This window comes from Megalobrama amblycephala, linkage group LG5 (assembly GCF_018812025.1).
Source record: "Megalobrama amblycephala isolate DHTTF-2021 linkage group LG5, ASM1881202v1, whole genome shotgun sequence".
In the NCBI taxonomy this organism is placed as follows: Eukaryota; Metazoa; Chordata; class Actinopteri; order Cypriniformes; family Xenocyprididae; genus Megalobrama; species Megalobrama amblycephala.
Window position 1 is genome coordinate 41,017,811 of NC_063048.1, and position 14,887 is coordinate 41,032,697.

At 35.8% G+C, this 14,887-nt stretch overlaps 1 protein-coding gene across 2 annotated transcripts; it reads left to right on the forward strand.

Annotated features, from left to right (window-relative positions):
• Positions 1 to 2,027: 2,027 nt before the first annotated feature.
• LOC125269374 (MAP3K12 binding inhibitory protein 1) lies at positions 2,028 to 14,497 on the forward strand. Of its 2 annotated transcripts, none has more exons than XM_048192322.1 (9): positions 2,028 to 2,229; positions 2,531 to 2,641; positions 4,585 to 4,794; positions 7,205 to 7,301; positions 9,462 to 9,527; positions 9,887 to 10,039; positions 10,836 to 10,930; positions 14,039 to 14,077; positions 14,173 to 14,497. In XM_048192322.1, the coding sequence occupies exons 1-9, from the start codon at positions 2,080 to 2,082 to the stop codon at positions 14,278 to 14,280; spliced, it is 1,029 nt and encodes a 342-aa protein (XP_048048279.1). In that variant the 5' UTR covers positions 2,028 to 2,079; the 3' UTR covers positions 14,281 to 14,497. The 2 variants fall into 2 exon arrangements, with proteins under 2 accessions (XP_048048279.1, XP_048048278.1); XM_048192321.1 differs by having other exon boundaries at positions 2,030 to 2,229; positions 10,833 to 10,930.
• The last annotated feature ends 390 nt before the right edge of the window (positions 14,498 to 14,887 follow it).

Consider the following 14,887-nt stretch of genomic DNA (forward strand, 5'->3'; position numbering starts at 1 on the left):
TTCCTAAAATGATTAACCCTTCCAGAAGACATTACAGAGTTCAGCACCGAGCACTTGTGCTTTGTCACTGATGGCAATTGTTCTTTTTCTCAGTTGTTGCGTTCATCAGTCTCCTCGTTATATGGAAAAAAAAGAAGAAAAAATGTATGAATAGACGAGGGAGATTTTCCCACACTTTCTCGGGACAGAAAAGAGCTCCATTGTAAGCAGCTTCCCATCCCTATTGCCCTTACACTATTGTTTGACAGTCAGTATTGCTATAAACGGGCAGCCTGCCTTTCAAAACGCTCCCTGGAAGAAAAACTTTGAGTGCTGAGCACAATCTGACAAAAGAGTGAAACGTCTGACGTTGAATATGATGGATACTGAACCAATGTCAAAACCCTTCAGTTTGTCTTACAGGTCACATTTTTGGCCACAATATACAAGCTCAGCCGAGTTGACACTACTTTGATTGACAGGAGATGTGATTAACAAGACGAGTAACGTCCTCATGACTCAAAACAAACCAGAGCATGGCTACATTGACCAATATAGAAAAGGTAGGTATATTATGCATAATATTAACAGTATACCCAAAATGTTTTATCTTTACAGTTGCATTAACATTGGTAATTTTACACTTAAAATATTTACGGATTACAGTATATTTGACACTGCAGGTGTGAAAAGGCTATAAAAAGTATCAGTTACACTTTATTTTAAGGTGTCTTTGTTACAGTGCAATTACTCAAATAAATACTGAGCTGTTTGGGGTCCGTATGATTTTTTTTTTTTTTTTTTTTTTAAGAAATTATTATTCAGCAAGGATGCATTAAATTAATCAAAAGTGAAAGTGACTCTTTGCTGTCACAGGAATAAATTACATTTTATGAAAGTTGTTTTACATTGCAATCATATTTTACAGTAATCACATTTTTTATTATATTTGGGTCATTGACGAATAAGTTTGTCACCAAAAAAGACATTCGGTTTAACCAAAATTTCGGTTTTACCGAATGACACTTATTTTCAAACAATGCTAACAGGCTGATATCTAGCTAACAAAAGGACAATTAAACATTTTATATTTAGTACAAGTTTTTAAAATATTACAACATTTTCCATGTTTTATAATGGTTGTACCGAATGACCTGATGTTTCGGGACATGCGTATGCTAATTTTTATATGCATGTCCCGATATATGCATGCATGCTAATTTTTCAAATAGTTAAAAGAGAGTTAGTTACTTTGCTTCACGACCATGTGATCCTTTGCAGGTGTCTGAATGATGTCACATCCTATCACATGATACTGACCGCATGACTTGATCCAAAATGGTCCCTTTATATTGGTTACTCCGAATGACATCAATGAAATTCATTTTTCCGGACATTCTTTCTCATAACAAAGCAACGACTTCTACACATAATTTTAATACCATTTTGCACTATGTTGATATATGATGTTATAAAATCATGCCAGAATAAAAAAATATATACATTTATTACATTTTAAGATATTTTAATCACAAAGGAAATGGCTGTATTGGCCTTTGGACGGTTAAACCGAATGACATTTTGACACTTCAAAATCTTTAAAATACCTAATAGCAAAATAGAATTAAAACCTTTTGGATTCAATAAAGAGACTTTACATACTTTGGATGTCATATCTTTGTTTTTTATTATTATTAAGGCCTTTGGACAAAAAAATGACCCGTCATGTTAACATCTACTTACTAAAGTTGCTTGTAATTAGGCATAATTTACAGTTATTATTACGTAAGGACACAATAAAATAAAGTGTTACCAAATTATCATATCATATTCAAAGCTAACAGTAGCCTATAATATAGTGTTTGATACAGAATGGTATAAAAACATGATAAAAATGTACTACATTTACGTGGTACTTATATACAAAGGAACTCTCATAGTATATGTCCAAACAACATGTGTTTTAATAAAATAATGTAATTGTACATAAGATTGTACATCATAAATGTAAAACAGAGTGTGCATTCCTAGCGGAAGTGAAGTCATGTTATACAGAACCTGGTTAGTCCAATCAGCGCTGCCGTCAGGAGCGGAAGTGTGATGGCGGCGGACGGAGAGAGACGCGATGCGCGTGCAGAAAGTAAACAGGAGAAGCGCAGTAACCAGATTTCACATCATGGTGGACACCGGGATGTTTTCAAAGACTGCATTGGCTCTATTATGGAGTCTCTCGCTGAGCTTGGCGCAAAGGTTTGTGCAAATAGGATGCATGCGCTTTAAAACAGGGTTGGGAGAACTGGGATAGTATCACAGTGTGTAGAGCACGTAATGTACCTTTAAAGTCTTATAAAATCTGTAGTTTGAGTTTGTTTGTTGGTCAGATGATCGTTGCTGGATTTAATCCCTCTCAAACCAATAAACAGACCAGACAGGGAGCCTCTATCTAGGCTGGTTTAGTTATTTATTTCACCAAGGATACCCATTAAAAGCAAACTAACAATTTAACAACAACAACAACAACAACAAAAAATAACTTTCTCTTGTTTTCCAGTTAAAAGTTGGTGATAAAGTGTTGAGCATAAGTGCCAATGTCAACAATGTCTCTCAGCTTCAGCCTTCGCACGTGTACACCTGTTTACAACAGCACATCTCCAAATTACAGGTAAACAATGTATGAATAGTGGTGTCATATGCATTATATAATTTAATTACATAAACAGACATGAATAGATAGACACTATTTTTTTCTAAAGTGAAAACAAGGCTGTGGAGGATAGACAATGCTTGTAGGGGAGAGCGGGGTAAGTTGTCACACTCTTCGTAACTCCAAAACTAGAGGCTCGATCTCAAAAATCAAATAGCCACTTTGTGTGACTTCTTCTTCTATAGTCAACTTCCTGTTCACATGTGGTCAAGATCGTTCTAATCTGAGGTTAGCACAATTTTCTTATTTTTTGGCTTGAAAAGTAAAAAATTTGCACTTTAAATTGTATGCAGTACAACTTTGTTAGATATGAATGTTAAAGGTGCCCTAGAATTAAATATTGAATTTATATTGGCATAGTTAAATAACAAGAGTTCAGTACATGGAAAAGACATACATTGAGTTTCAAACCCCATTGTTTCCTCCTTCTTATATAAATCTCACTGTTACGTAACAGTCGGGATCATTAATATGTATGACCCCAATATTTGCATATGCCAGCCCATGTTCAAGGCATTAGACAAGGAAAGGCAGTTAACATCTGGATCTGTGCACAGACGAGGTAAGCCAGCAAGAACAACAGCGAAAAATGGCAGATGGAGCAATAATAACTGACATGATCCATGATAACATGATATTTTTAGTGATAATTGTAAATTGTCTTTCTAAATGTTTCGTTAGCATGTTGCTAATGTACTGTTAAATGAGGTTCTGTGTGAACTTTGTAAATGCACTGTAATATAGTCGAGAGCTCGTGTGGCAGGGAGCACGCGATTTAAAGGGGCGGCGCTGCCAAAATCAATGTATAGTTAATGATGCCCCAAAATAGGCAGTTAAAAAAATTAATTAAAAAAAATCTATGGGGTATTTTGAGCTGAAACTTCACAGACACATTCAGGAGACACCTTAGACTTATATTACATCTTGTGAAAAAGCATTCTTGGGCACCTTTAAAAATTATTATTTTGCTCAACATAGAGGAGACAATAACATGTCTTTTGATACTTTAGCTGACGTGCTATGTTGAGCTAACCTTGAGATTACATTAGCACACATGTCAGTTTGGGGCAAGTCGTCTCAATGACTTTGGGGCATGTCGTCACATGTGACAACTTGCCCCAGTACAAATAAACACATAGAACATGCTCAAAAAAGAGGTTCAACATGTTATTTGCAGTATTCCATTCAGTTATCATGGATCCATGTGCAAGCCAGAGAAAATTTGAGTTTAAAGTTCAAAGTGGTCTTGCCACTTAATGTATTTTGATTGAAATGTGTATTGTTTAGATTGAAATAATTGTTTTTTTCCGAATTCTCTAGACATGATTGTTTATATTTCCAGTTCTGGTTTTAATTTAAAAATTAAAATCAATAATAACAGTTAAGTAGTTGTGTTCTTATTTTTATTTAATCTAGTTTGACAACTTACCCGCCCATGGGGCAAATTGTCACAAGTGCACATTCTATATTCAACAGTCTACAACTCCGTAATGAGATAAGATATGAAAATGTAATGAATACAACATATGTGCCCAAGACTTCCTTCTTTCATTTGGTATGACATTTATACCATTGTGATGTGTGGTGCTCAGTAAATGTTACAGTGTGACAACTTACCCCGCTCTCCCCTACTAAATTAATTTACATCTATCCCTCACAGCCTCTATTTTTCATTTTCGAAAAAGGACACCTTTTGCCCAGAATAAGTGAAAATTTATGCAGTCGTTATCGTAAAATAAACCCAGAAAGGGTGATATTTTGCGACGATGACCAGCTGACTGTACATTTATATCCCATGTTTGTTTGCCGAAGACATAATTGGTCATTGTAAATACACATTGAAAGCTGACAGATGGCACGAGGGACAGAAGAACTTATCATTAACTTTCTGATTCTTCCAGTCAGTCTCTGAAAATCTGAAGCAAATGATGGAGTCGGAAAGTCACTCCAATCCAGGCAACGGTGACAGGAAAGAAAGAGCAGACACATCTGAGCAGATGTTGGTTGACTCGGAGCATGTTTCTCCTACATCTGACCACTGTATTGCCCTTGAGGATCGTAACAAGACTCAGGTTGATGATAATGTGCAGATCAAGGCTGCTAACTCAGAGGTAAAACACTTCAAACATGACTCTACACACTATTGTGAATACAGTACATTTATTTATATTTATTTTAGTGCTGTCAATCGATTAAAACAAAACAACTGATTAATCGCACATTTTTCTGTAATTAATCACGATTAGTTGCACCTTATATTAAAGTTTTTAATATATTTTTATATTGTAATAACTTCACATTTAATCTCCAATTTATTGTAGAAACAAAATAAAGACAGTATATTTAAAAAATACAGAAATTGAATAAAGTTATCAAACTTCACAGTCTTCACTGCATAAATTAAATATAGATTGATCCTTATTAAAGCTACAAAAGTTATTCAGTCAAGAGCACTGGGTGATTTTCTCTTTGGCTTTTGTTCTTTGATTAACATTAATGAGAGACAGCAGAAAGTTTATTAGGCTGCAGTCACTTTAAAGGGATAGTTCACCCAAAAATGTAAATTATCCCATGATTTACTCACCCTCAAGCCATCCTTCAGACAAACACAATCAGAGTTATATTAAAAAATGTCCTGGCATTGGCGTATTGTAAGCTTAGGTGAGAGTAGACGCCTCTCATGTTTCAAACAAATAGGGCTGGGCAAAAAACTCAAGCTCAATCTGACCTTTCTCTTTAAAAATTCTCGTTTTAGACTTCTAATTCATGACCGGAGTTTTTTGCTCTCCTCTCTGCTTCTGCATTTGTCAATGCGTCATGCGTCAGATCAAAGTTCACTCTTCCGCCGCAAATCGACTCTATAAATATATAAAATGGATATTTTTCTTAAAAAACACATCGCTTTGCTTCAGAAAGCCTTTATTAACCCCCTGGAGCCGTTACTTTTATGATGGATGGATGCACTTTTTTGGGGTTTAAAATCTCGATTACTGTTCACTACCATTATTAAGCTTGGAAGAGCCAGGATATTTAATATAACTCTGATTGTGTTTGTCTGAAAGAAGAAATACATCTAGGATGGCTTGAGGGTGAGTAAGTCGTGGGATAATTTGTATTTTTGGGTGAACTATCCCTTTAAGACCTGACTCGCATGACGTGGATCTGAAACATCCGATGTCCGCAGAACTTTTTACAGTTATTTAAGACTTTATTTAACTCATTTAAGACTATGCTTACAAGGATACTCAACAAAGCAGGCATTTTGGCATACTTTTGTGTGTTTTTGTCCGTTCAAGTGCGAAAGAGAACTCTATGCCGGCACGCTGTCTGGCGCGGCTTTCTGTGCACATGAGTCATGTGTGTGTGTCACAAAGACAGGAGATTGACAGACAGCGCACCGGTACAGATTTAAGTTATTTTTTGCGTCTTATTATGCTTGAATGGTTTAATAGCACTTGAATGAATGATAGTGTGATCATATAATGTAATGTAAACTGAAAAAAAAAAGCTTTGTTTTTATGCTGTCGGCAATTAAAGCATTATATTGTAAAATACTTTGCCCCATTTAGTTGAACGGTTAAAGGGTTAGTTCACCCAAAAATGAAAATCACTCACCCTCAAGTTGGTCCAGACCTGTATGAGTTTCTTTCTTCTGTTAAACACAAAAGAAGATATTTTGAAGAATGTTGGTAACAAGACAGTTGATGATAGCCATTGACTTCCATAGTATTTTTTCTCCTACTATGAAAGTCAGTGGATACCGTTAACTGTTTGATTTTGATTTTGTGTTTAACAGAAGAAAGAAACTCTTACAGGTTTGGACCAACTTGAGGGTGAGTAAGTGTTGCTAAAATGTTCATTTTTGGGTGAACTATCCCTTTAAGCTGTTATTGGTTTTATTTGTATTTACCAATGATTATTGTTGGACCGAACGTTCCAATTTTGCATGTATTCAAGCAATCTCTTTTCCCAAACACAATTAAAGTTGATTGTTTGACAGTCAATCTTTATTATTTGCATATAATCTGCCCCAGTTGGCCAGTCATAGGGAGTGTGAATTGCTATCTGTGGACAGTCAGTTGAGAATGAATGGAAGGCTGTTTCGCTGCCTGCTTTCCTTCAGAGAGAAACAAATAGCCACCCACTTTGAGAGTCCTGTGAGAGGTCCTGGTCCTTGCAACGTTATGAAGTGGATGTTCATTACATGCTGAAATTGCATGTGGGCGAAGGACAAGGAGGCCCTCATTTTTATTGCTTATTTATTTACAGTCACTGTAATAAAAGGCCCAAGCAAATCACAACTATCTGAAATGGTTGCGTGTGAGAAATATTTTGATTTTTGGAATAATTGTGTCCACTGCGGTCACTTGTTAGTCATGCAGCCCATATGGCCTAGTGGTACTCATTAAAACTAAACTGCAAAAATAGAAGACAGTGGATTGATTTTTTTTTTTTTTTTTTTCTTCTTCAATAGCTCATCAGTCTAACCCTCATTGCTCTCTCTCTTGCTCATTTTCTCAGATTGAACGCAGGATATCTGCATTTATAGAGCGCAAACAGCTGGAGATCAATGAAAACAATGTGAGGGAGTTTTGCAACGTGATCGACTGCAATCAGGGTGAGAATGGGAGGGCACTGGCGACACGGGGGGTGGTCAGAGGGACACTGCACGGCAATTGCCAATGTTTGTAAGAGTGCTGATTTCTACAGACGTGAGGTCAGAATACACTCATCGTTCTAAGACTCAATCCTCCAAATACAACCAGATCTAAAAGCTCTTTATTTTTACCAAATCTCTGGGGTGTTTACTATTGCACATGATGCATTTAAAGCTGCTGTCTGTAACTTTTTTTGGTTAAAAATTATTTTTTAAGCAAGTACATAACCAGCCAGTGTTCAAAACTATCTCCTTACCTTAGCCCTGATTCACGACAGTAAGCCTGTAATAATGTTTTCTATTATGAGCGGTACTGGTAGGTTTTTGCAGGAAATTCGAGCATGCAGCCGTCTTCATTACATCATGTCTGTTTATATAAAGAAGGAGTCCCAGCTGGTAGGCTATATCATTGGAGGATGCTGCAATTATAGCCTTTTTGCACAGCAGCTATAATAATTAAACGTATAATTTTGATGGCAGATTTTATGATATGTCAAATTAACGTTATATATAGATTAGACTGTACAGAAATTGAAATCTACAGGTAACACTAATACACACTAAATACAGTCATGCAATTCTGATGTTGTAAACATTAACAATTTGAGAACAAAGTATAACATTTAATAATGATTTGATTAGATTTGAATAGATTGGTTAGATTCAATCATCATTGGTAGCGCGATTTATTGTAATGCTTTTTTCTCAGTTGATCAGAACAAAAGTGGCAGATTTGTTACTTGTTCAGATGACATTTCCCAGTGAAAATTCGGTAACACTTTAACATGAACTAATAATGAACTGCACTAATACAGCATTTATTAATATTTGTTAATGTTAATTTCAACATTTACTAATACATTATTAACCTTGTTAACATTAGTTAATGCACTGTGAACTAACATGAGCAAACAATGAACAACTGTATTTGTTCATTGACGTTAACGTTAATGCATTAACTAATGTTTAACTAATGAACCTTATTGTAAAGTGTTACCGAAAAATCTTATTTTGGTCATGCTTCCAAGACTACAATCTGTTATTCTGAAGTACAGTATCCACCGGTGCGGTGACTGACAGCCACACATACTCAAAACATTAGATTCATCCGCGCTGAGGAGCTGTGCTGATGCACAATCCATGTAAAGATTATATTTCCGCACATAACTGCAATTGCAGGTTTCAAACAGAGATGGCGACAAAGAAGCAAAACTTACGGACTGCAGTTTTAAAGGTGCCATCAAACGTTTTTTTACAAGATGTAATATAAGTCTAAGGTGTCCCCTGAATGTGTCTGTGAAGTTTCAGCTCAAAATACCCCATAGATTTTTTTTTTTATTCATTTTTTTTAACTGCCTATTTTGGGGCATCATTAACTATGCACCGTTATATATATATATATATATATATATATATATATATATATATATATATATATATATATATATATATATATATATATATATATATATATATATATATATATATATATATATATATATATATATATATATATAGGTTGCGGCCCCTTTAATTCTCGTGCTCCCCCGCCCACGGAGCTCGCGCTTGCTTTAACCAGCATAAACACAGTTCACACAGCAAATATAACCCTCAAAATGAATCTTTACAAAGTGTTCGTCATGCATACTGCATGCATGCATCGGATTATGTGAGTATTGTATTTATTTGGATGTATTACATTTGAATCTGAATGAGTTTGAGGTTTTGCTCCGTGGCTAAAGCTAATATTACACACTGTTAGAGAGATTTATAAAGAATGAAGTTGTGTTTATGCATTATACAGACTGCAAGTGTTTAATAATGAAAATAATTGCCCTGACAGTTACATAACAGTCGCTGTTATGTTGAGATTCACCTGTTCTTTGGAGGTCTTTTAAACAAATGAGATTTATATAAGCAGGAGGAAGCAATGGAGTTTGAGACTCACTGTATGTCATTTCCATGTACTGATTTAACTATGCCAATATAAATTCAATTTTTAATTCTAGGGCACCTTTAATGATTAAACTAGTGAAGCAGACATTTTTTACTGGTGCTATATATATATATATACTTTTTGCACAAACTAAAAATGTTTTTCCCCCCCTGTGTGGTCTATAGAAGACAGCTGTGCAAGAACTGATGCAGTCTTCACACCATATCCTGGTTTCAAGAGTCACGTCAAAGGTTAGGACCTTGTTCATTCTCGTTATATGGAAACTCAAGTCTGCTGTTCGAAAGTTTGGAGTCAGTAAGATATTTTTTTTTGTATGAAAGAAATTAATACTTTTATTAATGCACTAACTAAAAAAAAAATCATAGTAAAGACATTTATTTTGTTACGTAAGATTGAAATAAATGCTGTTCTTTTGAACTTTCTATTCATCAGAGAAAAAAAAAACATGAAAATAATTAGAAATGGTTCTTGCACAGCAAATCAGCATATTAGAATGATTTCTGAAGGATCATGTGACACTGAAGACTGGAGTAATGATGTTGAAAATTCAGCTTGCGGAGCATTCATTGGTGTTTCTTTGCTATTGCAGTGACACGTGTTATAAATACATACGGACCTCAGACCAGAGGGGCACGGGCTGAATTAGGAGACCAGCCGCAGGGGTCCATCAGCAGAGACTGTGGAAACCCTGCCATTGAGGAGAGGCTCCATAACATGGAGTCCCACCTGAAACTTCCACCAAGTAAGAGGGATCAATAAAAGTTCAATGTCTTAAAGGGGCTCTATGTAAGAATTTTCTTAGCTTTTTTTTTTAATTATTATTGGCAATGTGTGAAGTTTGTAATGAAATTTAAAAAACAAGACCTTCCCTGACTTGAAGGCCTGTAGACTGATAATAAGGCTACGTTCAGACTGTCAGTCAAAATCCGATTTTTAATTTTTTTATTTTTTTTATTTTTTTTTGTGCATATCCGATTGAAATCCGATCAGATTTAGCAAGTGTGAACGGCAAAAAAATCACACGAAATGCGATTTTTACAAATGTGTTTCGAGCTACATTCATATGTGAAATCGCATTTCTGGAAATCCGTTTCAGTCTGACTGCTCTAATCGTATTTCGCATGGTTTGTGATTTTCTTATGCCATTTAAAATGGAGAAATGCAGGAACAATGTTGTGTTGTTGACAACATCTGAAACGTGTTTTGTTGGAGTCTCCCAGTTTTAATGCAAGTACACTCACACAAATCAGATCTGAACAGTTGCGATACTCAGTGTGGACATCAATAATTTTAGATCAGATTCCAATCGGATACACAAATAATCGGATTTGGACTGACAATGTGAACATGCAGTTCACTTAACGGCCACTGGTGTCGCTAATAACACGGGTTTCTGAATTCTACATATAGCCCCTTTAATGTATGACATTGTATTTGATTAGGCTATTTTTCGTAGTCCTAAGTGTGTAAGTGTGTGCTGACAGATGAATGCTAGATTGTCGTGTAACTCTACTGTTACTGCATCTGCCTCTTAGCAGGTCCAGTTCCTCAAAGCGTTTATCAGCGGCTAAAGAAACTTGAAGATCGAATTCTGGAGCTCGAGGGTCTTTCGCCAGAGTACTTCCACTCCACAGTAAGTGGTGGGAAGAGAGAGAGAGAGAGAGAGAATGTATGTGTGTGTCCTTGTGTGTTGGAGGAGTGGATGATCAGATATTGAATTAGTTTGTTCATCTTAGTGGTACAAGTTCCACACTCTTTGAACATCCACAGTATGTTATAAACACGGAGAACTCGGCATTGGATGATTTTGAGGGAGTTTTTTTTCTCTTCTCTTCTTCTTCTTCTTCTTCTTCTTCTTCTTCTTTTTTTTATTAATCACAGCATCAATGATTATATTACACTGTCTAATCACTCAGTGTGTTTGTATTCTAAAAGAATAATAGATAAAAATGTTTAAAGGGAATGTAAACATGCCACTGGAGTTCCCATTTGGGCTTAAAATGACAGTTTATTCATTTTTATAATTAAGAATTAATCTGAGGATTAAAACTTTAACCTGCAAAGTGATTCAAATATATTGGTGTTTTGAGATATTAGTAATAATTAATTGAATTCAATACAATCTAATTCAGTTGCATTGCGTAAAGTGCACCTTTGCCAATTTTCATCCCGCTTTGTTACAATGTCAACAGAGAAATTCACATTTATTTGAAAGTAAAAGTCCATCTTTTTGGTCTTTGACAGCTCCAGAGCTTTCGTGAAAACTACAGATTTTACTTCTGCATTTTTGTATCTCTGCCCACGGACAGTCAGATTAGAGGGTTCTTAACAAAACAGTTAATGTAAGTGTAGGTTTATCACCGAAAATTGTATCATACTCTTTAAACAGCATTATGGTAAAAATGGAACTCTATGGCTATTGCTTTCTTACCAATACGCAATGACGTTTTGCTTCGGGTGGAACTGACAGGATGGCAGTTTGTTTCAGTTTTTCCCCTCCGTTTGGCCTAAAACACTGTGTTCGTGGATAGAAATGTTGACTACAAACACTTCAGATTTTCCGAATCGTATTTACGATTCTTTGTAGCCTTTAGCCACTGCCTACAGTGCACTGGATCCTTCACTGGAAACCAAAAGTCACTCACTCCCACTAAATGTTTAGTCTTTGAATTCTTACACCCCATAATATAACAAGTCAACACCATTATGACTAAAAGTTTGCTAAGAAGTATTTCCTACTAAAGCAACACGGTATTTGACTCAGGTCAGGCGTGCCCATAGCAGACTGGTGGAAGTGGCCTTGAATGACAACATGCCCAGTGCATTATGGGTGTTGAAGTTTTCCTACCTACTTTAGCAAAAGGGAAGAAAAAAGCCTTTTTTGTTTTCTCTAGTCAGGTAGCACCAATTTCACACCTTTTTACTGTATAGGCAACCAAGTTTTATTGAAAGCCCATTTTGCCAGCGGTGAACTGTTGGACTCGACTGGCATTAAGAAAAGTGTCTGAAGTTTTTCTTTAAGGGTGGCATGAAATAAAAACATGAATATCTGTGTTGGTGTATTCCTAAAAAAATAAAATGGACAAAGTTTTGGCCAATAAAATGCTCTATAGAATGGGAATGTCCCCTCATCCTAATAGCTTCTGCCAATGAACTTTATTTTTAACATGATGATCATTAACCTGTTCATTTCAACCTGACTTTATTCTGACATTAATGTGGCAAATTTGAGTTAGATTTATGAATCTGTCACAATGCAATACTGACTTTGCAAAGTATGGAAGCTTTTTTCCACCACTGAATAAAAAATAAAGAAGGTAAATGCGACTTTTTATCTCACAATTCTGACTTTTTTCTCAGAATTGTGTGATATAAAGTAGCAATTGCATGTTATAAAATTAGAAAACTCATGATTGCGAGAAAAAAGTCAGAATTGCAAGTTTATGTCCCGCAATTCTGACTTTATTTCTCGCAATTGTGACTTTATATCAGGCAATTCAGAGAAAAAAGAAAGATTAAATGAGCACTGTTCCTCATGTCATATATAAAGGGACATTTCTTAAAGGCACAGGGCCAGAGAGCGAGAGAGTGGGAAAATACACTAGAAATTGTGGTGCATTATACACTACTAATCAAAAGTTTAGGGTCAGTAAGATATTATTGTTATATATTCATTTATTTTAAAGAAACTGATGCTTTTATTCAGTAAGGACCGATAGAATGATTTCTGAAGGATCATGTGACGCTAAAGACCGGAGTAATGATGCTGGAAATGAAAAGAAAATGTATAATATGACCCCTTATGACCTTTTTTTGTGCAGTTAGACTGAGTTTGTGTCACTGGTTATTCTGTTTGTTTTTACATTGACTGTACCATACACACCCTTGTTACGCTGAAGACTTCCCACTTATGTGTTTCCTCCTGCGCTCACGACAGTCGGCCGGAGAGTTCTTCAAAACCATTAAAAGCTGATATGAGTGATATTTTTTCCCCTCACTTCAGAATTTGTTATCCCTGTCAGATTGTAGCCCATCAAAGTTAGCTGAGTAAGTGCTCTTGAACCATTTCTACGCCTCCTCACACCAGCTTCACTTAGTTCAGCGCTGGGCTGAAAGCTAGCTGATTTCCATGTCCTTTACAATGTGTGTGTGTCTGTGTGTGTGTGTGCATATTGCCTGTAAAGTGGGACTTTGAGTGCCGTCAAATATGCTGATCTTTTTAGTTTGTAGCGCTGCTTTCAGCAAGTCGAATGAATTAATTGAACTCTGCTGACCAGGGTGAGCGGATATCATGCATCTGCCAAGTGGGTCCATATGCACACTGAAAAGTGATTAAAATAAAGACAAATTATGGGTAATAGATAAAAAGAGATGGACAGAATAAATGAAAGGGCCATTGGGTGACAGAAAGAATCCCGATGGCTCCCACTTAATACTATTAATCAGTGTAAGTCTATAGCAGCGCGGGTCTGTTGGCGGTGATTGAGTGATGCTGAAGGACATCTGTTTCATACTCTAATCATGTGCCGTTTCTGTCCACTTATGGGTGTCCTTCGTTCAATTTATTGTTTTGGTTGCCATTACATTTTTCCCCCCGTTTTATCCTTTTTTGCCATGTAATGGATTTTTGCGGAGCCTGATATTGAGATAAACACTTTGCCGTTTGGTTGAATGACGACCGATGTACATTGTTCATATAAATCGGCATTCATTTCATGCTTTTATTTCTCTCTTCCCACAGAATTACTCTCACAAACGACCTAAAGCCTCAATGTCGCAGGTAAGTTCCATTACTGATGCGTTTGCGTATTCATGGAGGGAAAAATGTTCTCAGTGAGAACATATTAGCTGATGAAAACATTCTTGTTTTCACAGAACTACAGTCTCGCTGAGCTGGATGGGAAGATAAGTGCTGTCAAAGCTGCCTTGATGAAGAAAACCAGCGAGTTCCAGCCTACAGACGTAGGAGACTTTCCATACTGACATGTGGACTTTTGCTTTAAATGTTTTCAACCCTCTCTTAATGAGTTTGATCTTCACTTTTGGTCATGTATAGAGCCGTGATGGTCACAGATTTCAAAGAAGATGTAGGATTGTGTCACTGTATATTTTATATCTGTAAAATGTACATGTTTTGCTTTGTCATACATGTTTACTTTTTTGGACACTTATGTAAATAAATGTACATTTAATTCATGCATTCAAATTCCTGTGCTGTTTTATTTGTGCAAATGTTCTTTTTCCTGGCATATACATACACTCTAAAAATGCTCAGTTGAAAATGGACAAACACAGCGATAGGCTTGTTTTAACCCAGCGGTTGGGTAAAATGTTTTATTTAACCCAACTATTGTTTAAAAATGACTATATGGCTGGCTCAAAATGAACCCAAAATAGGATAGAAATTAAAAATCAGACACATAATTACTAGAGGCAACAATGATAATCAAAAGGTGAACATTTATTAATAAGCAATGTAATGTTTTAGTTTTTTTTCATTGAACTTAACTACTGTATACTTGCATCAAATAAGTACAATGTACTTATTGGGGTCATATTGAATTGCAAAACACTTTAGGTTTTAGGTAGG

Excerpts from the sequence above, each read along its gene's own strand:
- LOC125269374 (XM_048192321.1), top strand. The coding sequence starts at position 2,080 with ATGGCGGCGGACGGAGAGAGACGCGATGCGCGTGCAGAAAGTAAACAG. Across the intron at positions 9,528-9,886 it reads TTTCAAGAGTCACGTCAAAG|TGACACGTGTTATAAATACA; the intron begins GTTAGGACCTTG and ends TTGCTATTGCAG. Across the intron at positions 14,078-14,172 it reads CTAAAGCCTCAATGTCGCAG|AACTACAGTCTCGCTGAGCT; the intron begins GTAAGTTCCATT and ends TTGTTTTCACAG.